Source organism: Scylla paramamosain, chromosome 13 (assembly GCF_035594125.1).
Source record: "Scylla paramamosain isolate STU-SP2022 chromosome 13, ASM3559412v1, whole genome shotgun sequence".
Lineage (NCBI taxonomy): Eukaryota > Metazoa > Arthropoda > Malacostraca > Decapoda > Portunidae > Scylla > Scylla paramamosain.
In genome coordinates, this window is record NC_087163.1 from 387,614 (window position 1) to 412,696 (window position 25,083).

The window sequence follows — 25,083 nt, forward strand, 5'->3', positions numbered from 1 at the left end:
GGGAAGGCTGGGGTGTTTATTTTTGTCAGGGAGAGAGAGAGAGAGAGAGAGAGAGAGAGAGAGAGAGAGAGAGAGAGAGAGAGAGAGAGAGAGAGAAAGGGGGGTTATTCAAGCTGACAGTCTGTAAGTCAGTGATCATGAAAGTGAATGAATTACCTAAATCACGTAACATTAAGATATTATGCGTAACGAGCGCTTAATAATTATCTCATTAATATGGAACAAAATGTCACCCAATTTTGTGCCATGATCATTTACGTTTCCGATGTAAAAGCACACCTTGTGAAATAGTCTCATGACAAAATATAACTGTACACAAATATAACTGAGTAATACTTAAAGTTTCTCAGTACCTGTTCGTTGGTTGGCAGAAACAGTTTACCAGAAGCGAAAGTCTGAATCAATGCATTCCTAAGCAACTAATACGTGCGTAAATGATTCTCACTAACATTAATACACATTCCGAAAATAACATACCTCGTTGTTTGGGTGAAACTGTAATTTACCCAAAGAAAAGTGTAAATCAATGAATTCCTTCCTTACAGATGCTAATACATAAACGATTCCTACAAATACCAACACAACAGACTATCACATTACCGCCCAGCCTGTCCCACGTGGTGCTTCCCTCATCCTCGGCGTGGAAGGAGTGGCAGATTTCCGGGAGGAGCCACAGTGAAGGCCACTCCCCATGAATTGGCCTCGTGAGCCCCGAGACGAACGGCCTGGCTGGTCAGGGCAGTAGTTTTGAGGGTGTCAAGATCCCTACACCACCATTTTGTCCACTCCTCACACCGCAGTGTAGGGAACACCACGCCAGCCACCAGGCCGCGAACGCAATTGGAACAGCACCAGACAAACACAAGCTGACTACTGGACTCGATCTGGTGTGTGACCAAAGAAACTTAAGACTTTAAGCTTCCTTGTGTGTGTGTGTGTGTGTGTGTGTGTGTGTGGACAGGAGACGCACTCTCGATGGACCACTCACGCGCAGTGCCGTGACCTTGTCTCCTCATTGTTTGTTTGTTCGTCTCGTATATTTTTTCTCCCGTTATTTATAATGATGTTTTTCGCTTCTGTTCGTCATTCGGCATTGCCTTGATATATCCTTAAATCATGAGAGAGAGAGAGAGAGAGAGAGAGAGAGAGAGAGAGAGAGAGAGAGAGAGAGAGAAAAGGGAAGCATAGTTTGGTGTATCAATCTGCGCTCTTATCAGTGACGTCACATTCTTTTCTCACTGTAGTACACACACGTATATACAGTTCCTCTACACATATAAATAATAATAATAATAATAATAATAATAATAATAATAATAATAATAATAATAATAATAATAACAATAACAACATTAAAAATTATCAGAGCCACGTAGCAGAAAGACGCCAGCACAGTCTCCCTGCGCACTCCTCCCCTGCGTAATAATAAGATCATTATGCACACTTTTCAGATACAACTTTCTACAGGCAGCGATGAAACCAATTTTATTATAAGAATAGATTAGAGTTGACAGAAAGCAATCTCATAATATATATATATATATATATATATATATATATATATATATATATATATATATATATATATATATATATATATATATATATATATATATATATATATATATATATATATATATATATATATATATATATAAACAAGAAAATAAGGAAAGTTGCAAGAAGCCATCGGGCCTGTACGTGGCAGTCTCTGTATGAAATCTGCCTGCCTATATCTTCCTGTTATCCCCATCCATTAATTTGTCAAATCTCTTAAAGCTTCTTATTGATTCGGCATTAAAAGACTTGATTAATTTTTTCCTGTCTCTTTTCTAAATCTAACTTTTATCAAGCTTGAATCTGTTATCTCCTGTACTATCCTGATTATTACCTTTGACTATTTTGTTTATGTCACCCTCGCTACTTAAATATCTGTATCAGATCCCTTGTAGAATGTGGATCAAAACTGCACAACACAATCTAGATGAGGTCTGAACAATGCCAGATATAACTTTAATGATACTTTAGGATTTTAACTTTTAACACTCTCAGAGGTTAATGCTCATGCACATTTGCTTTATTTCTGGTCTCTATGTATTGTTTTCTCGACGGAGATCATAAATATTAAAATCTTACCATTTTACAGCTTGAGAATACTTCTGCCTTCAGAGAGAATCGAACTCCCGACCTCTGGTTTACTAGACCAGCGCTCTAGCCACTGAGCTATGAAGGCACAATATTGTGGCCCAATCAAGATATGAATATTTTTGTATGAGGAGCAGGGCGTGGTGTGTAAGAAAAGTAGTGTGAAGTGTGTGAGGTTCGAGGAAGCGCCGGAGAGCAAACGCTCTCACACAGTTTGCTTTACTTATGGTCTATATGAGTTGTTTTCTGTGACAGAGATCATAACTAATAAAACCTTGGCGCCTAACGCTTTACTGTCCTTCTGCCCTCAGGGAGAATCGAACTCCCGGCCTCTGGTTTACTAGACCAGCGCTCTAACCACTGAGCTATGAAGGCACGTTTCATTCATGATAAGTTTGTGCGTGAGAAGCGGGGTGTGCAGTTTGCAGGAGGAGCAGTGTGAAGTTTATTGAGGTTCGGAGAGGCGCCGGAGAGCAGACGCCCTCACACAAGTTAAAAGAACATTCACTTTTAGATTTTTACCTTTTTTTTTCCATAAATGCAGCGGCCTGCAAACGGTTACCTGGCATTGCTAGTTGTCAGCCCATACACAGTTAGCAACCAATATCATCATGATCGACTTCATGGTTTGTAAACAATTCTGCTGTTGTCTTAAAACACGCGAACAAGAATAACCGAGCAGATTTTCATCAGCATCCTCGCCCTTCATCCACCAAACCACTGCCGGTGTTGCACAGTTACTGCATTATGAACTATTCACAGAATTTAGTATGTGTGTCATTGTTTGTAGTGTTTTTAATGTTATATGACATAAAAAAGTCCAACCCCCTCTACGATGAACCACATTCGATCACAGCTTTGTATCAGCGTGAAGGAACCAGTTTTGTACACCAAGAAGTAGCGGTGCTTCTGAGGATGAGGGTTGCTCTGTGAAGTTCCCCAAAGGTAGAACAGACACCGCAGAATCTCGATGCAGCCAGTGTACTGCACAGAAGATGGAACGTGGGAATAAAGGATCTTATAAAACCCTTACATCAAAAAACGGAGGGCGTCGCTTCGCCTCAACACAGGAGGTCCGACACCCCACAACAAGTATTCTTCTAAATGCCAACAACACTACCTCGTTCGTTCTTTTGGGTCTTGATACGCGTCGATCCGTCACCAGCCAAGGCAGCGAGGCAGGGATGAAGGCGAAAAACAAGGCTCGAGAACCGGTATCCAGCTGCTGGCTTCGGTCAGTAGCTCGAGGAAAAGATAATTCTGACGGATGGATTTCTTTGCGCCTCACCGGCGTGGCCATTCAGCGCCAGGGAGGAAAGATAAATCATTTTGCCAGGCGGCGAGGCCTCACTGCTTCGCGAACCTTCGCCTGTCTTGCCTTGATGTGCTGGATGTCTGGTTGCTCAGAGTCCGACGGCGCACAAGTGCTTGTAAGAAGAGTGCGTGAACAAAACAGTGTTCATTCATTGCAATCTGTTATTCCCCATTCGCCTTTATTAACCAATCTCTCTCTCTCTCTCTCTCTCTCTCTCTCTCTCTCTCTCTCTCTCTTTCTCTCTCTCTCTCTGAGTTGTTAGTCTAGTAACAGTCTAGTAACAGTAATAGTCTGAGTCTAGTAACTGTAAAATGAGTAATTTCTTTATTATATGAAATGCAACTTTCCACCAGTCCAGTCTTTGTCACGCTGAGTTTGCAAAACATGACCGCAAGACGAGTGATGTTCAAGACTCTAGTACGTGAGGCGTCTGTTACTACACTATGATCCTTAATTTATTTCCAGTATCATATTTAGTACGGAGGCTGTACACTGTCTCTCTCTGCCTGAGGATCGCGCTTGAGGCGTCTTGTCTAAACCAGAACCCGCAGTTACGAACGTAGCCTCGTGTTGCTGAACGCACCATGTCTGTTACCGACACGTTTCCAAAAAGTATTTACTGAGGCGAGACTCGTGAGCTTTGAATTTGTGTGTTGCATTCCTCTCCTCTCTCACGCGCTATTCAAAAACTTTTCTCATACGTCTTTTATTACAGTGGCTTGCCTCGTGCCTCTCCGCATGTCTGCCTCTCACGCCACATCGACCCTCACCCTCCCAAGCCGTGGTCTGTATTCAGAAACGCTTTGCTCTCTCACCACTACCATTTTCTAAGGCCACAGAGATGATTGGCCGGGTTCTCACAAGTGTTTCTCTTGTTAATAATGTAGAAACCTTGTTAGTCTGTCACCAGTATTACAGAAGTACTCCGTGTAACTTCAACTAGAGCTTTTGAAAGTAGTGGAGATGCGGTGCAGAAATGTTTCAGAACATGGAGCAGTCAGTCACTACGTATAACTAAACACCGAAGGTTCTCTTGTGTACCCGTACTTCACTCTCCCTCACTGTCTCCTTAAGCCCTTCATCGTAAACTCCTCGTTCTATATTATTACCTACTCGGCTTCATCTCCTCCCACTGCCTCTTTTCCTTCAGAACTGAAAGCTACAACGCTTCAGTCAGTTGCATCTCTCAGGTTTCCTTTTATGTAATGCTGTCGATCCATGAGAACTAGTGATGTCATTTGCGTGGTGTTCTTACTTGAGCGTGGCTTAAAAGTGTTCGCTGCAGGGCGGAGGACCACGGAGGTGAAAGCAGGAACAAAAATTGGGTTATAGGCCAGTATTCAGAAACGTTTTGCTCTCTCATCACACACCATGACTAGTTTCAAAGGCCACAGAGAGGATTAATTGGGTTCTCAAGACCTTTTCTCCTTTTAATAATGTAGAAATCTTGTTAGTCTGTCACAAGAACGATGAAAACACCCTTAAAAATCCATACCGCTTCAAATAGAGCCTTTTAAAAGTAGTCTGAGTGCCTGCAGAAATGTTTCATAGACGGAGAGAGAGAGAGAGAGAGAGAGAGAGAGAGAGAGAGAGAGAGAGAGAGAGAGAGAGAGAGAGAGAGAGTGCATGGTTATTGTGGCAATTTCCTGGCAGTGCAACAGATGACGCTGGCATCAGTGACCATCAAGTAATGCCATAAAGCGACACAGTGACCCTTAGCGAGCCTCGGAACCCGCGCCTGTCTGTCCCTCCATACAGTATTATAACATTATCCAATTCCATATTTCAGAACACACCAAAAAGGCAATAGAGGAAAACCCTGATGCTGACAAGAGTGTAGGCATGAGAGAGGCGCAGCACCGGTAGGCTGATAGCGGGTTGTGTGCATGGAGTTTTATTGCAGGCAGGAGGGAGGCGGTGAGGCGAAGGCGAGGGACGATAGTGGTGGGAATGGAAGGCGGACCGGAGGGTGAGGAGGAGCAGAGTTACGGCAATGTGAGGCTGGCGGGCGGCGAGCGAGGGTGGCGTTGAGGCTGGCTGGTGGTGGTGGTGGCTTTTGTGCTGCTGTTTGCTGTACCTTCCTTTGAGAAAAAGTTAAAGCCAGTGTTATATTCTATTATTTTTTCGTATGAGTTTTAGAAGAGGGAGCGGTGCTTTATTTCCATTTTTTTTTTTCAGTCTTGTGTCTTTATAGTCATGCGGTAACGGATGCTGACATCGAGTGGAAAAATCTTAGTGAATTCAAATTTTCACTCATTGTCCTCATACCACCACCACCACCACCACCAGCACCACCACCACTACCACCACTACCACCATTAATACCACTACCACTATTACTGCTATTAACATTGCTGCTACTTCACCGCTTTGCGGGGCGGGCAGGAGGGCGGCAAGTGTGTGGCAGCTACAGGGGCAGTGTTGGTGGTCAGGTTAATCCTCAGATGTACATACACTATGTACAGTTTCTTACTGGTTTAGTAATGGAGGCGAGGAGGGCCGGCGTCCGGCGGCCTGCAGTCTGGTGGCCGCTTTACATCCAGCCATAACATGTAAGTCACTTCCCCGAGGCGCTCCCTCGCCGCCCTCAGGCAACACATAACCGCTGATTAACTTTACGGTGCCGTAAACAGCAGACCCACTAGGACGCGGCGCTGGCACTCGCGCATGCGCAAAACACGGTCGTATGTGTGCTGTATTTTGCCTTGTAATATGCTGCGCTGCATCTTGGTTTAAGGTCCATGGTATTCTTTGATGGTCCATGATAGCAGATCCCAAGGCGTGGAGCCACGGCTGTGCTGTAGGCAGTGGCGGTAAAAGTCGCGACGTTGTGCTGGAGTGGGGCGCCGCGAGGGATGATCTGGACTCCTTCGTCTAAGGCAAGCTGGCCATCCCAGAACAACAGGAACCGGCACTTCATGGGGGTGGGTGAAATCAGTTTTGATGCCAATAAAGCCTCATGCGGGACGCTTAGTAATGTTTGGCGACACAGAACAACACATTGGTGGTTTCGGGAAAAGATAGAAAGGAGAGGCTTGCCTGGAAGACCACTCCCTTAGCTGCCGCTAAGGGAAAGAGGTCTGGTCTAATCCACCCTGAACGGCACAACTATATGTAGCAAAAGCATGTATGTAGTAACGGCGTGTGGGAACTGCTTGGAGGAAGTGCATCATAAGGAGGGGCATCGGGGGAGAAAGGCTTCATCTGGAATGGATGAGGGAAGCCAGAAGCGCAAATCGAATCCTTCCTCCTCCACATCCCGTCGCCTCGTCTCGAAAGATCCTCTCCGAACGCTCTGGATCCTGCCGAGCTCTGAGGCACGTGTGTCAGTCTTGCCTCAGCAGAGTACCTGTGAGAGTCTGTATACTCGTATATCACTTGTAGCGAAGGATTCCTCTAAGGCTTTACGAAGTGCATACCTATAGAAAACTTCTCTCGCCTTCAGTTCTCAGGATCCCATGATTTCATATCCCACACTAGTGTCGCGGTATCCATGAATCGTGATATGCAACATTTGACTAATTAAATATTAACTTGAATTATTCTTAATTGATATTGCAAGCACTTTTGGAGGAAATCACGGACAATAAAAGCAGGGAAAGAATTGGTGATATTCACTGGAGTGTTTGAGTGTACGGCGATCGTGATGTGATTAATCCATCTGCTCGTGAGAGAGAGAGAGAGAGAGAGAGAGAGAGAGAGAGAGAGAGAGAGAGAGAGAGAGAGAGAGAGAGAGAGAGAGAGAGAGAGAGAGCGTAAGGGAGCTTGAAGTAGCAGTTTCCTTTGGAAGAAAATAAATTAATAAGTATCAGACAAGAAAGAGAACAAATGCAATGTTTGATGCGTGTCTTCCAGGAACACTGTGCGGGGGAACATTGGTGCCTTCCAGGAGAGGGTCGTGAATCCTCCTCTGTGATAATGAGAGGAGTAGACTACTACTACTGCTACTACTACTACTACTACTACTACTACTACTACTACTACTACTACTTCTTCTTCTGAAGCTACTAGTGCTATTGCTGTTTTAGCTGCTGCTGATGCTCTTCCTTTACAGCTGCTGCATATATTGCCCACTACTAGTAACACCTGTTGAACACATAAGCGCACACAAATTAACATACACAAACACACAGGGGACACAACACATGACAAAGCAGCAAGTCCCCCGCTGTTCGCTGCAGCGGGACGCTCGTCATGCATACACCCGCTGCAGTGAAGATCGCCTCGCGTCCTGTGAGTGGGGGCTGTCGTGTCCCATTACTGCAGGGGTCAGGTGGCCGCGGGGCAAGTTGTAATGGACCGGTGTGGCGTTGCGGGAACTTGTGCAGGAGATGATGGTGGCGGGGGAGTGTTAAGTCTGAATCCTGGGATGTGAGCAGGGAGGAAGAGAAGGGAGAGAGGCACAAAGTACATGATTATGGAATGCTTAAACTTAACTATCTATAAATAATGTCTCCTTCCTGAAGGGACGTGACGCTTCCTGCAGTAATGAACAGCAGCAATTCATGCGTAGCCTAACCGCTAAGCCGAGGTCCTCAGCACGCCCAGTGAAGGATAGACAGCTGACTCATCACACAGCGGGAAGGTTTGTTCGCCTACACGTGTCGCGGCACCACCATCACCGCCACTCCATACCTGCTGTCCAACGAGTGGTTCACACACACACACACACACACACACACACACACACACGCACACACACACTCGAGGGTCAGACTCCCGAGGTCTCGAGGGTCAGACTCCCGAGCTTTCACAGAGTCTGGGCCTCAGGAGACTGGGAAACGCAACTTGATGCAACTTTGCAACAAGATTCATATTGTCTCACATTCACGCGGGACCAGCGAGGCTCATTAAGATAAAGGCCTGCACCAAACGTGGCTCTTCCCACCTAACATAACTTGTTCATGAAACAGCGAATTTTTCCTTGTGGGTTTAATTTCTCAAGATGATGAGTCAGGTATTATGTGTGAGTTGGAGTGTTTTAGAAGGCTTGCTGGAAACTGTCTATTTCTGAAGACCGTCTAGCCGTCCTTGCCCTTTTAGAACAAATAAAAACTAAGTATTTAAAAATAGCTCAAGCGTGAGGCAGATGACAAACAGCCCGTATATTCACATTTCCTGCAAAACTGTTTGTTGTCTTGCTAAATCTTTCTAAAAACACATAAATGTCCATACATATGAAATCAAAGCGCTGGTGTTTGGAGGAACAAGTGGATCAGGCATCAGAAGATGTTGTCGGGGAGGAAAGTCCAGGTGACGACCTCTGGAGCAGCCGGTGTTCCTGTGAGTCACGTGTGTCTGTCTTTCCCGGCAAGACCTCCGAGGCTCCAGTGTTTAAATAATGAAGGGAACAGTGACACATCTGTGTCTTGTCGTGCAGGAACACGCTGAAGAGCTGTGTGAATTGTCTGGGCTCTGCTATTTGTATACTATACATATAACAGTACAATGAATATAGGAATATTCAAAGCTAACTGTAAAATGAAATCATAAAGCTTTCAATACTTTCAACACTCGAATTTCCTTCACTTCAAGCGTGGCCGTTAACACACTGAAGAAGAGGGAAGCTGTCTGCAACATACAGCACAGGTGCATTTACCTTGACGCAGGAAACATGTTGCTCTGCAGGGATGAAAGGCAGCCAGACCCGTGCAGAGAACACGAGAAAAATGCACCACAGCCCATTTCCTCCCTGCCAGCAGTGCCAGGGACGTCGCCAGCAGCCCGTGCCTCAGCCCGGCCGGAATGAACTCTATTTCCATAAAGCAGCGCTCGCTCCACGCTGGCGAGAAGTGCCCGTGAAGTAAAGGAAAGACGACCCTCAGGGAACCGTAAAAGACGTTGATTCCTATTAAGTATTGAGAGAGCGCACAATGAGCTCATTTTTTCTTTGCTCCTACCAGAAGAATTTATCACCAGTTTTGTTTTCTGTTTCTCTTTTTTCTTCAAGGCAGCCACGAGCAAACGCGGAAAGAAAGTCATTGCTCATTATATTTATTTGCATATACTGAATCTTTGAAACCACGCTCGCTGAATTCCTCGAAGTGGAAAACATGGGTGTGGACAGCAGTATCACACATTTGAGCGTATTTATATGGAATAATTGACACACGTCCTTTCCACAGTAATTAACGTGGTCATTATGTTCATTACACAAGCTCCACACCATTACTCGTTAGCGTCTCCAGACACCAAAGAAAGCGTTTCCATAAGAAAAAAAGAGGACGCATTCCCGCGTTCGCCAGAGAGAGAGAGAGAGAGAGAGAGAGAGAGAGAGAGAGAGAGAGAGAGAGAGAGAGAGAGAGAGAGAGAGAGAGAGACAGGAAAAAAAATACGTTGGTTGCAGTAAAGTGGGGAAGTGTTGCGGAATGGATGAAGGAAGAAAAGGATAGAAAGATATGAAAGAAAGGAAGAGCGAATTAATAAATAATGACTGCCACGAGAATTAAGGATGATAAGAAGAAGAAAAAAGAAAAGGATTATCATAATAAGAAAGGAGAAAAGGAACGTTGGGTGGAGGAATGAAAGAAGGTAAGGAGAGAGGAGAAATGAAGAAAAGCTGCCACAATAAGGCTGAAAATGTTGGAGGAAAAGATGGTAAAGGAGAGAAAGGAAAAATGTTATCAAGCGTGACGTCTGTATTGGAAATTTAAAAAACCCTGCCCGGGGAGCGTCGCTTACGTGAAGGCAGACGCCAAACCTTGGAGGCGCCACGCGCTGAGGAAATACGAGCTTTACCCCACATTTACTGTCGAAAAGGCAAGACTAGACTGTGAATGTACTACATGTCTTTGATGGCGGTGGTGACGATGACAGCAGTAACAAAAAATATATATACGAATATATTGCAATTTTAGTATTGACAATATAGATAGTAGTAGTAGTAGTACTAGTAGTAGTAGTAGTAGTAGTAGTAGCAGTAGTAGTTGCTACAAATAATAATAATGATAATAATAATAATAATGATAATGTTAATAATAATAATAATGATGACAAAGAGGATGATAGAAATAATGCATGTGCGCGCGCGTGCTGCCGCCCACTCACTGGACTAAACACCAGCAACCCCATTCAGCACCTCCGAGCGAGATCTGTGTACAGAACAACAGGTACGTCTGAGTGGATCTCCAGTCTGTGGAGCCCCGCGTATCCTTCCCAGCGTGGCATGGAGTGCACACAATACGGGGCCATCACGGCGACCCCTCACATTCCCTCGAGACGCCGAGGCTGCACAGAAACACCCATAATTAGCAACAATGGTGAGAATGGGAAGATACTGTAAGAGTCTCCCAGGTGCCGCGGCGCGCCTTTCCTACAGGTCACTGGTGCCTCAGGACGGCCGCTGAGTGGTTGTCTTGGTCCAGGAGGAAACCTTTGTCCTGATCTGTATTGGCGGCGGCGGATGGTGTGTTATGTGTGTGGAGAGAGAGAGAGAGAGAGAGAGAGAGAGAGAGAGAGAGAGAGAGAGAGTTCATCAGTCATGGCGTCATCGCATCTCATGCCAAAAGAAAAATGTAATTAGCGGAGGGGAATGCATCGGTTCACTTGTTATTTCAGGCGGTTCACTCGCTATTTCAGGCGGCGCAGTTCCCGAGACGGAGAAACATTACCATGAGTCTTGGGGACGAGAGAAGTAGACGAGCCTGGCGGGGATCTTGCCTGCTGATTGTTGTCTGTCAGATCTGAAGAACGTGCAGGGCCATTAAGTGATGACTGATGCCATTTAGAAACAAGTGCGCCTAACGTAGTAAGTGAAAGAGGAGCTAAGCAACGACGGATGGAGGGAGAAAGCGGTGCATCAGAACTGTTGTGGCCGAGGAAGTTTAAGGCTCTAGCTTCCTTGCTTGAAGCCGACAGTGCACAAAGGCGTGTACAAACATGCGATATCTGAAGTGTTTCAAAGGCAAGGAAAATATAAAGACGCCTTCAATCAAATAAGAGAGGCTGCTTCATGCGGGGCTTCGTTCTGTCCGGACCTGATCGGTGGTGGGCATGCGCAATGAGGCAGTGAGATGACCTTGGCCTAGACCCTCTTGGGAGTATAAACGACTGGAATCCCTACAACAGTGAGGGAGAGAAGGTTCAGATTGTAGGATCTATGGATAATGATGATCTTTTGTTTCGTTTATCAAGACTGGCTTTCCATCGGTTTCCATGCCGGTGTGGTGAGGCGAGCGGAGTCCAGTGTGTCCTGTGTGGCGGCGATGGCGTTGTTGGAATACTGTTATCGTGCTTCTGGCGCCAAATGCGATGCTTGTTTTGACTGACCAGCTAAACACGAACTTACTGATGTGCGCGAAGTCCGCCAAGAGTGATGAGATGAAGGAAAACTTGTGTTGAGGTGTGTGCTTCATCACGAGGCGTCCATGATGGGGGGAGGAAATGGTTGGTGTGCGTTAGAACAGCTGGTGTTTGTTTGATCTGCTGTTCGTGAACTGATAAGTGGTGGTCCACACAGTTTAATGCACAGGTGGATTCTGTGGACAATGCTATTAACTAGCGGACGCTGTGGTGCTGCCGGGAAGTGTTGTCATACTGTGGTGCTGCAGGCAAGTGTTTTCATACTGTGGTGCTGCCGGCAAGTGTTGTCATACTGTGGTGCTGCCGGCAAGTGTTGTCATACTGTGGTGCTGCCGGCAAGTGTTTTCATACTGTGGTGCTGCCGGCAAGTGTTGTCATACTGTGGTGCTGCCGGCAAGTGTTGTCATACTGTGGTGCTGCCGGGAAGTGCTGTCATACTGTGGTGCTGCCAGGAAGTGTTATCATACTGTGGTGCTGCCGGGAAGTGCTGTCATACTGTGGTGGTGCCAGAAAGTGCTGTCATACTGTGGTGCTGCCGGGAAGTGCTGTCATACTGTGGTGGTGCCAGAAACTTCGGGAAGTGTTAATATAATTATGATACTGAGGTGCCGCCGAAAGGTGTTTTGATACTGCGGATGTGTGGTGAGGGCAGTGGTGAGAGCAGCCTCAGTGTCATCCTCCCCAACATGTACACGATGACTGGGACAGGAAGGACAGTACTCAGTGTTGTGAATCCCACATGGACTTGGTAAGTGAAGGAAGCGTGGGTGTCAGGCCTCTTGTCCAAAATTTTTCGCTGGATTGTGAAGTGGAGTCTGTCATCAAGAGAAGGTTCCCATGAGGAAGAAAAGCTCAGCCAATATTTGCCTTCAGGCCACGAAGCTTTGATCTTCTAACAAGGTAAGCACGCAGGGAAGCCAGCGGGGATGCACACCACGCCAACCCGAGGCGAGCGTGTCTCACCCTGTGCGGAGTGAAAAGTAAGGCAGGTTATTTGATTGCCATATGAACATAGCAGATTTAGCTTATGTAATGAGGGTGTTGGTCGGCTGGAGAGAAACTGAGCAAGCGGCGAATGAGAGCGGGAAGAGGAATAAGGGGAAAGGAAGTTCATACAGGCGACTCCCATGTGGCGTGCATCTGGGCAGGGAAGGAGGCAAGGAGGGCGGCAGGAGGACGGGAAGCAGAGGTCGCCAAACCTTGGATCGCGACACTCGTCAGTCGTAGAATCAGGAGGCAATCAAAAGTTTTACCATGGCCACTCTGACCGCGAGGCGTTGGCAGGATCGATTTGGTTTAAAAGGCTTGGCTCGGTGTGCCTCGGTCTTTTCTTGCTGTGCGTGCCACTTTGTGTGTGAATCAGACCTGTCGTGTACCACTGTGATATCCGCCTTGCCCTGCGTCGTGACGCTGCTGCCCGTCTGATGCTTTGTTGAAGTCATTTGACTGATATTATCAGATTACTGAAAGAACAATAAATTAATCTGTGAACTTTCTATTTCACGGCCATTTTGTAACTGCGTTCTTAATAGACGCATTCAATAACAAAATAATGTAAACTCCCCTACTACTACTACTACTACTACTACTACTACTACTACTACTACTACTACTACTACTACTACTACTACCATGACCACTGCTATCACACTCACGAACACCATTAGCATCACCATCACCATCTACGGATCCACTGTAAATATAACAATACCGTGATCAAGGACAAACAGCGGCAGTAACAGCGTCACTAATCCTCACTAGTGACGCTTTACTCAGGTGTTGCTGGACGCAAAGCCTCCTACACAACGCAACCCTACAAACGCATAAAAGTAATCGTGGCCACAGTGTTTTGTGTGCACAGGATCGAGCGAGAATGTTGCAGTAACTGAAAGTAAAAAGGGAAACAAATTGTAAATGGGGAAAAAAAAAGTACCGATCGAAAAGAATACATAAAACTGGCAACGATTTTTTCATTTGTGTTGAAAGTGTAAAAAAAAAAAAAATAATAATAAAATATTACAAAGTTATTAATAGAAAAGTGCACAACAATCTCCACTTTTTTTTTTACCTATTTATATTTTTCATGGATTCAAAAATATTGGAAAAGTGTAATGCTTTCTTTTATCGATACAAGTGGGAGTCGGAATTATTCATGTGTGAAATGCGAACTGATTTTCAGCTTAATCATCCGTGCAGTGTGTGTGTGTGTGTGTGTGTGTGTGTGTGTGTGTGCATGAGCAAGCGATTGAGAGAGGAAGAAAGAGAACCAGAGTTGGGAAAAGTCCAATAAGTGACGTGAGGTACGTAAATGTTTTCTCACCAGACAACGCTCAAAACACATTATCAGAGTTGTATCTTATTAGATATAACATTTTTTTTTTATTTAGATTTGAGGCGTTACTTGCCAAATGATGGTGGGGTCAGTAATATACTGTAGTTTAAGGATGTTGGAGGCGAGTCTGAGCACCGCGTGGTGCAGTGTGTCGTGACAGTCACTGATCACCAAGCGCCATCCACTTCAGAAACGCTGATTCTCCACTGATATATTGCCTTGTTATGGATTTGCTTTACGATTACACTTCTGATCCCTTATCTTTGAGGAATGAGTGGAACAGTTCGTCAAATTCTCCTTCACTTGTTTTATAGCATTGCAGCAAATATCTGTTTCATAGGAGGTGCTTAGGAACGCATGCTCGAGTGTATTCAAGATACGTGTCACAGTTAAATGAATAAATAAATAGTAATAATAATCATAATGAAAGTTGGTCTAGTTAATATTTTCTGCATGAGAAGATAAGTGAAGCAATAACGAACAAGCTGCTCTCTTGGATGTTAATATATTAATGTGTTTTCAAATACAAGTGCATTGAAATTTATAGCTGAAATTGAAATGTTCGACTGGAAAGCTCTTTCTAAGGTAAAATTCGTAATTTAACTAATTTTTAGCCGCTTTTTTTTTTTTTTATTTCAACAAACTTATTGCTTAAATATGCTTAACACATTTGTATTTTTTTTACACGCTTTCTTTTACTCTATTTATTTTTTTTTATACTTATGTTTGTAATTTCCTGTGCGTGGTGGTGAGTTTTGTGTTGTGTGGTGGTGAGTATTATTTACTTATTTATTTATTTACTTATTAATTTGATCTATTTATTATTATTATTATTATTATTATTATTATTATTATTATTATTATTATTATTATTATTATTTGTGTGTGTGTGTGTGTGTGTGTGTGTGTGTGTGTGTGTGCTCCTGGCCTATAGCGCCATTAGGCAATTTTATCATAACTTCCAATTCGGGATGTTTATACTGTCGCCTCTCCTGATTGTTGGAGGCTTAAATGTCCGGTTCCTGCCCTTGGTGGTGTATGCTTATTTTCGAAATGACGCGCATTGTAGAGGCTTCTGGCGTCCCACAAACCTTAATGCAGTCGCTGTCTGTGGGAGGGTTGATAGTAATCATGTGGGTATTCTTCGACCATTTGATGATAGCTTAAAAAATTACCAGCTTCCGGCAGCATTTTTACGTAGGTCACCGAGAACTAGTCCGTGCGTTGACCACTCGGTCATCGCCCAGAAGTTTTTAAATTTTCAACATCATATTACATTGAGGAGGTGTCAACATCCTCATTGCCTCAATTAGTTCTCTCCCAAGCGCGCACTAACATAAATTATTTCCCATTATGTTCGTCTTAATGTTTACGAGCGTCAGTCATAAAGTATACTTTGCTATACAGACCAGTGAGGTGCACGACTTGTTTACCTTTGAGTCAGAGCAGGAGGGGAGTTCGTTAACAAAACAAAAAAAAAAAAAAAAAAGAAAAAAAAAGAAGTATCGTACACCGTCACACCCTTCCAACCCTGGCTTTATTTGTATTTACATATACGAGAGCGAGGAAAGAAATTGGTATGAGAGAGTAATAGAAATAGGCAAGGAAACCTGAAGTGCCTCTCGCTGAATATTGATGCGTCTCATAGTGAGTTTTCTTCATAAAGGTGTTAAACAACAGAATAATTCCTGACAGCAAGGAAATCACATTATCATCACAATGACAGTAACATTAAAAGTGCCAGAGGAAGCTTCTCTCGCGAGCTGTGATCGAACTGAGGCTGTTCATGGTGTTCTCATCACCTTGCCTCGTGAAGCCTGCCGGCGTATCAACATCTGAAGTGCGGCGTGTGGCGTGACGCATCAGGGTTGGCAGGGTATGCGGCAGCCTGGCCCACTGCACACTTTCAAGGAAATTCACGTGGGTATTTGTTCTATGCATTTCAACTCACTTTACTGCTGGACAGTCTCACCAATTACAATCTTTTACAATTTTTATATTATTCATTTTGTACAACAGATTCTTCAATAGTTCTGTAGCATGAAAAATACAAAATCAATACCTTTTCTTTTCCCTGTGTGCTCCTATATTTTTTCCTTGTGCTTTGTAAACAAAACTATAAGTAAAAGACTCAAAACAAGATGCACGACATCACAACATTCAACACAGCCCCACACAAGATCCTGACCAACCTCGCCTGTCTCTCCCTGCAGGTCACTCCCGCCTCGCGCCTTCCACTCGCCTGTCGGAGCCCGCACACTGCTATCTTGGAGTGAGTACAGTCTCTCTCTCTCGCACTTGCTTTCTCTTGTTCATCCAGTATTGTATTAAGACGTGATTAATGTGTTGCTGTGCTGTTTTACTTTTGTGAGTCATGTAAGTTAACCTTCTGCATAGAGATTCTATATTTGCGAATTCCCTTAAAACAACAATTTTATCAGATCAATTATATATCGTATAATGTAACCCTTGCTTATAATGAAACCGTGGAGTGTGTATGCGCGTACGTGTGTGTGTGTGTGTGTGTGTGTGTGTGTGTGTGTGTGTGTGTGTGTGTGTGTGTGTGTGTGTGTGTGTGTGTGTGTGCGTGCTGCTTCTCTCCTGCGACACATAAACAGCGAGGAGACGACTTAAAAGACGCCTACACATATCCACTCACCCACCATCCACCCACTCACACACACACACACACACACACACACACACACACACAGGCAGTGTAAGCGTTAGATGTGGCGGTAATGGTGGTGGTAATAACATCCGGCACAACAGTTGGGCAGTGCCTCGCCTAATACTCGTAGTGTGGGAGCGCATTAGGGTGCTGAGGTGGCGACCGTGAGGTGTGATGTGTTCACTGTGTGCCTCCCAGCATGACAGTGTGGCTGCAAGAGAGAGAGAGAGAGAGAGAGAGAGAGAGAGAGAGAGAGAGAGAGAGAGAGCAATCTTCAGACACCCTCGGGAAATACTTCGTTGTTTTGCTTGTATTTTTCCTCCTCACGGCTCCGGGTGATTTACTTTTTATTGTTTTCTTTTTACCTTCTCTCCAGCAGAAGCACCATTCCTTTTTATTTCATTATATTCTACTATCGGAAGATAATTCTTGTTGGCAATGAAAAATTGTGGTAGTTGCAGTGTTATGAAGGTAATATTGTGTGTGTGTGTGTGTGTGTGTGTGTGTGTGTGTATGCAGTAAATTAAGGTAAAGTTTATTGCCAATAACTAGTAATTACATTGAGTGCATATTCACACTGCACGTTGGCGTGTTCTGTATAAGAGTGTATGGATTATCACTTCGTAATATATGATTTCTTTTCCTATTGTAATGTGTCAGTGAGACCGGCCAAGGAAAGATATATATATATATATATATATATATATATATATATATATATATATATATATATATATATATATATATATATATATATATATATATATAAAATGCATGCTTAACACTCTTTTCCCAGAAAGAATCCTAAGTAGAGAAAACAAGTGAGATGTCATGATACTCTTCTCATGAAACAGTTCAATTCGTACGCAAGGGGAAATATAGAAACAAGAAGAGAAATCCAGACTTTACTAATAAAAAGGATGAAAGAGTGGAGGTACTGGTTAATTATTACATTAGTAAAGTGAACAGAAAGGGGGTGAGAGTAAGCCTTGTGCATCGAACCAGCGGGAGAGGCATGGCCATGCAGGTGGCAAGTTCAGAAAAGCAGTAACCAAGAAATAACGATAGAAAATAGTAATCCCGATCAATCACTCATGGAGTAATTTCGTTTTACTCTTTTCCAATGATTATGTTTGGGCAGATGACTCCACCAACCCCGAGGCTCAGTCTTCACACTCGCACCTTCCGATGGCAGCGCTGTAGCATCATTGCTTGTTTTATAAAACAAACCACAACGAATACCACGCGGTGTAATGGAAACACTGGCATCTGGCGGCGACGTGACAAGCATTTCATGTTTTCATCTTCCTTCCATGCAAGGATGTGTTGAGGGCGCCGCCGCCTGTTAGATACTGCCACGAGCCTCAGTTCTGTCATGGAAAGGTTGTGTTGAGGCGCCGCCACCTGACAGATATTGCCATGGGCATTAGTTCCGTGTCATGGAAAGAGTTGCTGGGAGCAGGAGTCTGATGCAGCTCCCAGCGGCTGAAAGGCTTGGGTTCATCTTCGCGCCCGATTTTTGTAATCGGGGCTGGTGGCGCCGCCCTATAATCCAGCGACTCGAAGACTTGGTCCAGTGGACTGCTTCAGGCGAGGGTGACTGCTGCGGGACTCCTTATATGACTTATATTTGACGCTCCCTTTTCGCTTCTAAGGGAGAGAGGAGGGGAATGGGAACAATAATGGAAGGGATACAGGATGGAGAGACTTGGTCGTCAGAGTAGAAACATAAGGGAAGACAAGAGTGAGGGAGAGAGAGGGAGGAAAAAGTTATAAAGAATAAGTTTGTGTGAGAGAGAGAGAGAGAGAGAGAGAGAGAGAGAGAGAGAGAGAGAGAGAGAGAGAGAGAGAGAGAGAGAGAGAGAGAGCTAATAACCACGAAAGAGCAAAATAGAAGTGAGAGAAGATAGGGGAAAAAAAAAATGAAGGAGGAAGAGACTGAGAATCCATGGACTAAAGAAAAAAATTTGGGAAGGAGATGGTGGAATGGAAATAAAAGAATTGCATGGAATGAGATGAGAAAAGTAAGGCAAGATCAGTGAGGAGAGAAAGAGGAGGGAGTGAAGAAAAACGAAAGAAGAAATTGCGTAGGATCAGAGGCGAGTATGGAGGCTAAAGAACAGGAGTAAAGCTGAAAAAGGCGAATAAGAAAGGATGGAAAAAAGAGATGAAAGGAAGGAAATAAGTAAGTAAGGGAGGAGGGAGGCATAAGTGAAGATTGCAGGTGTACAAGAGAGAGAGAGAGAGAGAGAGAGAGAGAGAGAGAGAGAGAGAGAGAGAGAGAGAGAGAGAGAGAGAGAGAGAGAGAGAGAGAGAGTCACAAGAATAAATGTGCAATAGTTAAAAAAATCTTGTGAACGTTCGGAGGTAAAGGCAATGCATTATGGGAGTAAAGAAGGAAGAAAATGAATTGCGATTATGAAAAGAGGAAAAGGAAGAGAAGGAAATGAGTGGAAAGAAGGAAGGGACGAAGGGGAGAATGGGATACGGAAATGGAGAAGGACGAGACAGGCTTTCTGGAGAGAAGGAAAGTAAAAAAAAAAAGTCTCTCTCCACTATCTCCCTTTCTTCCAGCCCCACAACTCACTTTCCAGCTCTCGTTCCTCCCGCAACTGTTCCCTCTTCCTGCCACATATCCGTCCAGTCGCCCTCACTCTGCGCCATAGATCTCCTGCCGCCCACCTGTCAGTCCCCCGCACCACCCGTCACTGCCATGCATCCTAGTCTCCAAGGTCCACACAAACTCGTTCTCTGCACCACGTTCATCCACTGTACCACTATTCGTCCTCCGCATTGAGCCGCGTTATTAAAAAAATTAGTGCTCCATCTAGATTACTTTTGATAGACTCTCTTGGAGGTTAATGCGGGTTTCAAGGATGTTTCATAGTTTAACAAGATTTCTGCAACAAAATTGTTGAAGCATCATGAAAATCCAACTCGTGTCCTCATGTGATCTCAAAGAGGTCACAAGCACGTCTTTGTCACCTCCCACCACCACCACTACCACCACCATTACCACCACCATCACACCACAGCGACACATGACCCTGTTGTTGCGGTGCTAAGTTGTAACTACTTATAAATGAACCACCATCACTACTACAACAGCATCACAACATCACAATAATGGAAAGATAGAAAAAAAAAATGTATAGGGAAGGTAGCAAGGAGACTGGCTGAAGTAGCATTGTATATATCCTACTTTGTTTCCATTACATTCTGAGGAAGACCTATTGTGGAAACGCCAGGGAATACACAACACTCATGACTCAGTCTGGGTTTTCCTGCCGCCTTTCTCGTGTAAACACAAGTACCAGTGAAGGATTGCGATTGTTTTCCTACGAAAGTTGTTATGTTTGGTAGAATTATGTTTATTACGTAGATACTTGGCTCTTCTGGTTTGTTGATTCTGCTGTTATGATGTTTTTGTTCTCTCTCTCTCTCTCTCTCTCTCTCTCTCTCTCTCAAAACGGAATTGGAATTGAATGAGTTCATTTGACTTGCTGATTCAAATATCATGAATACAGGACGAAGGACAAGAGCCAGTTAGGAGAGAGTGTTGTGTCGTTCTCCTCCTCCTCCTCCTCTATCCCCACCATAAAAAAACGTAAAATGTATTTATTTATGGCAAATTTGCGTTGGCTCAGGCAGCAGCGCATCTGACTACTCACCGGGCTCACAGTTTAGATTTTTCACGTGTGCCTGCCTCCTTCCAATTCTCCAGCCAGTGGGGGCAGGAGTCAGTGCAAACAGATCATCTCCAGAGGACTCTACATAGCCTAGCCAGCCATCGTGCGAGATCAAATTTAAGAAGAGTCAGTACAGCTCAGCGTGGGTGCCAAGCCAGTTGAGTGGCAGGGCTGCGTCAGGAAGGGCACGCGGAGTGGAACCTTTTCAATCCCAACGTGGATCTCTAATCGCGACTCCCACTGCTGCTCTTACTCCCGCGACTTTCATCTTGGTCTCGCGCCATCAAATCTGCTTCAGTCTTGATTAGTTCATTAGACCCATAAAGTGTATGTGTGTGTGTGTGTGTCTGCAGTTTCCGTGTGTGTCATCAGAGGCGTTCCCAGTAGCAGGAGCCAGTGAGGGCTGCCATCGACCTTTCATCCCAAAACTAGCTCAGTCTCCCCCAACCTGCCCCTCGCCCTTCCCCCTCCCTCTCTCTCCTCCTTTTCATCACTTCATACTTATTCTCCTCTTAACCGTTCCACCTCGTTAATTTTACCTCATCCTTGTCCCCCTTATCTTTCCCCTCCTTTCCTTCCTCTTAATCATCCTCCTCCTCCTTCATTTTTTTCTCTCCTATTCCTTTTCTCTTCCTTTTACTTCTTCTCAGACCTCCATTATATTTTTCCCTCTCTTTCCTTCTTCGTCATTTCAATATTTCACGCTCTGCCCGTCCAGCTGTCTAACCATTAACAAATTTCTCTCTCTCTCTCTCTCTCTCTCTCTCTCTCTCTCTCTCTCTCTCTCTTTTAACTGTATTTTTTCCAATAAGTTTCGTCGTAAACAGTGTGGGAAAGAAACGACGTCCTGGTTTTCCTCACTGGGGGACAAATGGCTCAAATGTCTCTCACACAAGTTGTCTTAGTCGTTGTGTCTGCGAGAGGACGAGGCGTGGCCGCTTTTGTCCCCAAGGAGAGCTGTCACGTCCTGCTGGCCGGGGCGTGTCTGGTTTTATTTATTCCTTGGTGTTGCCGTCTTGTACTTTTTGTGTTTGTGTGAGAAGAGTTGAGGCGGATGTGTTGGTGATCATGCTGGTGTTTGTGTGTCATTTATTGCTTCTTTTGTTTGTTGTTCCATCCCATAGTCTGTTGTAATTATCCTTAAGGTTAATGCTTGGAATACCATCCATCGTTGGGTGCACTGGTGCATGTGTGTTGAGAGAAGTATTACTCCTTCTAATAACTTTTACATTCCATCGTATTCTCCATTCATAAGAACATTGGAAAATATAAACCAGTTGACCTGCACAAGGCGGCCACGCTGTCTGTGTTTGTTCAGGAATAAATCTGAGTCTTTGTTTAGTTCATATTTCCTACACTCGTAAAGTAAAATGATTGGTAATGACTCCAACGACTGGAAACTTTAAAAGAGAGAGAAACATTTCTTTCTTATTCGGAAAATGAAGAAAGGAAACGGTGCAATTAGGGAGCAAAAAGTGTGGGGCTTGAGAGTGTTCAGACTCAGGAAGGAAGAAAGAAAGGAAGGAATTGTGCCAGCGGTGTGCAAGAGTTACCTAGACCTTCACGTGATTGTTTTTAATGTTTAATAAATAGACTAATTTGCTTTTAAGAAATGTAAATTTTGTACTGTTGACGACACTAATTTAAAAGATCAGGAGTTCCAAACGCTAACGATTCGATTGAAAAAGTGTTTAGCTTCCTTTGACTTGAATCTAACTAATTACCTTGAGGTTGTTTTATCTCCTTTTCTTTTTGTTTTGTTTACTTCCTTGTTTACTTTCTTCATGTTTTAGTATTGATAGTGTAACTCCTCAAAAATAACCTCGTTAGAACAAATAGATGTTGTTTGTTGGTTTTCTTTAATATATTTGGTTATCTGTGCCACCCTGTGTTTGAGTCTTGGAAAATTAAGGATAAGTACATTCCATGGCCGGTTGGAGCTGGGAGGACCTTCCAGTCATTTTCCTTGTTCGAAAGACTAAGACAGTGATGCGTCCAAAATTATTGTAAAAGAAACAGTTATCTGAGTTTCGCCGCACCACTCTTCTTAGTCTCCTGGATTTTCAGCTGTGAGTGCCTGGAGGCCGCGGCACCGTTTGTTAGCTTTTCTTCATCAAGTTCCCGATATAATTCCACATTTGTTTGGGTCCTTATGAAAGTTATGAAACCTTGCGGCTCTTGAAACGAGTTAAGTCTTTTGTATTTGACTTCTACTTAGAGTTGTAATTGGTTCCTGAGGCAGTGCTTGGTGTAACTCACGTGCGTGGCAACCCCAGTGCATGGGCAGTAACGTGGACCCAGAGCTTGGCAGTGGTATGCCTGGAGAAGGAGGCTGCTGGTTGTGAAAACATTTTATTATTATTACGATGTTCATCATCATCATCATCGTCGTCGTGGATATTTACATTTAGAATCAGCACGCGAGTGAACGTTCATTGATTTCTTACAAAGACTGGAAACAGTTTATCCAAGTACGCAGAATGGAGAACTCAAAAGAAGCGGGGACACGCCTGCAGCCAGATGCAAATCTACAACGAAGTTTGATAGCAACCACAATAAGGGACCGGAGTTCAAAACAAGCGGGTGTTTGGCTACACGCGTACGCGCACGCAGATATTACAAAATGATTTACAGTGAAAAAGAAATGTTGAAAATCAGGCCCAGAAGGAGGGTTTCTTTGAGCACATGTGGGAATGTTTGGTGTGGCGGCGTGACGCGGCGCGGCGTGAGGTGAGCCTTGGGGGAGAGATGCTACTGTGTTCACCAGTGCAAAGCCAGTAAAATTTTTACTAATGGTTAAATTCGACAAAAAAAAAAGTGGAAGTGGGAGAATAATATCTATTGCAATATAAAACAATTTAAGAACACATGGGAAGCTTTAGGAAACCAGTATGCACGTGTCCATCTATCATCCGTGTCCATACATTTGTCCAATCTTCTCTTAAAGCTTCCTGTTGACTCAACTAACCCTAAGAATTAAAGCTGATATCTCCTTTCTCTTTTGCTGACGCTGTGAGTGACGAGAGAAAACGTTGATTGGCGTGAACACTGAATGAAAAAAAAAAAAAAAGTTCCCAGGCAAATATTAATCCTTTCACACCAATATCCTGAACAACGTTACTTACTACTAACAATACTATTAAATCTTAACAACCTACAAGAAAGAAAATAAATAAAGAAGATGGAGTTTCAGAGTTTAGCCATTAAAATGCTTAAAGGGAGGTGACTGAGAAACAAAACGAAATGTCTCATAATGGCTTGTGATTAAGGAAAGATGTGGCGAATAGCAGTAAAAGGTTTAAAGAGGAAAGTTAAGAAAGACACGTAAGTTAAACACGCATAACGGAGTGGCTGCCTCGTAACTGTCGCTGCGGGAGGCGCTACTTACAGTCCGCCTGTGTGGTGGTTGCCGTGGTGCCCGAGGGGGAGGCTTTCTAAGAAGAGAGGTCATTAACACCTTTTTGGTAATTAGTACACGAGACCCATTAGTGTGGAGAATGTTTCCCCTCGCGTCACGCTCCCAGCTGGCGTTTTGATGTGGTTCCTTTGCCTTACATCAAAGTAATTGCTTACTACACAACATGGAAGCTGCAGGAAGCGATCTGGTTTACACGTGGCAGTCCCTGTATAATACGTGCCTGCCTGTCTCCACCTGTCATCCTCATCCATGGATTTGTCTACTCTTGTAAAGCTCCTCATTGACTTCGTGGGACTGGGCATTGTGTAGAGCGCCCATTGTAGTGAGTTGGGGTCTTCGAAGAATTGCGTGTGGCACGGAAGGGGGGACAGATCTGGGTATTTATCTCTGTCGCTGACCCGGTTTATATTTGTCGCTGTTCCGGTTATGAATGGCCTCCTGCACTGTAACTATCATCACTATCAATTCCCTCCACTTTCCTCTTCTTTCTTGAGGTGAGTTTCTTTGCAGCGATGCTTCTCTTGTTCAGTTCCTCCTGGTGGTGCAATACATCAATAGTGTGATGTGAAACGGAGAAACCAAGGATTGACAGGAAGTGGATGCCGCCATTCTTGACAGCTACCGTATATCTACTGTACACATACAAACTACACAGTTGCATAATATTTTAGTATACAATACGGTACCCTGGTAAAGATAGCACTCTGTAAATTTACGTTTTTCATATTTTATGGTAATTTTTGTTTTGTTGTTTGGAATATAACATTACAAAACAAAATAAATATCTACATTCCTGCTAAAACTAAAATTTTCATCCAAACTCCGAAATTCTGGCCACCTTAACGGCACACACACACACACACACACACACACACACACAGTCTTGGTGCACCATTTTCTAAACTGCTCCCACGCTCCCACACGCACACAAGGGGAGGTGGGTTATTTTTGAAAATAGAATTCCCCAGCAATATTCTGACAGCGGAGGAGACTGGTGGCGCCCATTCACTCTCGCCGCGCCCTGCCCCATCCTGCTTTGTCTTGTCCAGTCTGGCTCCGCTCCGCCCCGCCCCACCCTGCCCTGCCCTGCCCCACCCCGCCAAGCCTTACCTTTCCTGGCTCTGCGTACCCGGGGCCTGCGCTCTTTGGGGTCGAACTTGTTATATTTGTGGCGGCAGCTTCAGTGTTGCGGTGTGTCCTGGCGTGTGTGTA

The 25,083-nt window shown here is 44.3% G+C and overlaps 1 protein-coding gene and 2 non-coding genes across 4 annotated transcripts in view; 1 reads left to right on the forward strand and 2 right to left on the reverse strand.

Annotated features, from left to right (window-relative positions):
* Positions 1 to 2,160: 2,160 nt before the first annotated feature.
* Trnat-agu (transfer RNA threonine (anticodon AGU)) lies at positions 2,161 to 2,233 on the reverse strand. Its single transcript has one exon. It is a non-coding gene; the product is annotated as a tRNA-Thr (tRNA).
* A 214-nt stretch (positions 2,234 to 2,447) lies between these two features.
* Positions 2,448 to 2,520, reverse strand: Trnat-agu (transfer RNA threonine (anticodon AGU)). The gene has a single exon. It is a non-coding gene; the product is annotated as a tRNA-Thr (tRNA).
* An 8,024-nt stretch (positions 2,521 to 10,544) lies between these two features.
* LOC135106245 (uncharacterized) overlaps positions 10,545 to 25,083 on the forward strand; it is a 43,907-nt gene continuing 29,368 nt past the window's right edge. The window contains exons 1-2 of one of the 2 annotated variants that reach the window (XR_010271186.1): positions 10,545 to 12,661; positions 16,307 to 16,365. Coding sequence is in view for 1 of the 2 variants with exons in the window: in XM_064015046.1 (XP_063871116.1) it covers positions 15,972 to 16,013; positions 16,307 to 16,365 (101 nt within the window). In the remaining variant the exon portion in view is untranslated. Of the gene's footprint in view, positions 12,662 to 14,996; positions 16,014 to 16,306; positions 16,366 to 25,083 lie in introns of those variants that run through there. The other variant, XM_064015046.1, reaches the window with a different exon arrangement.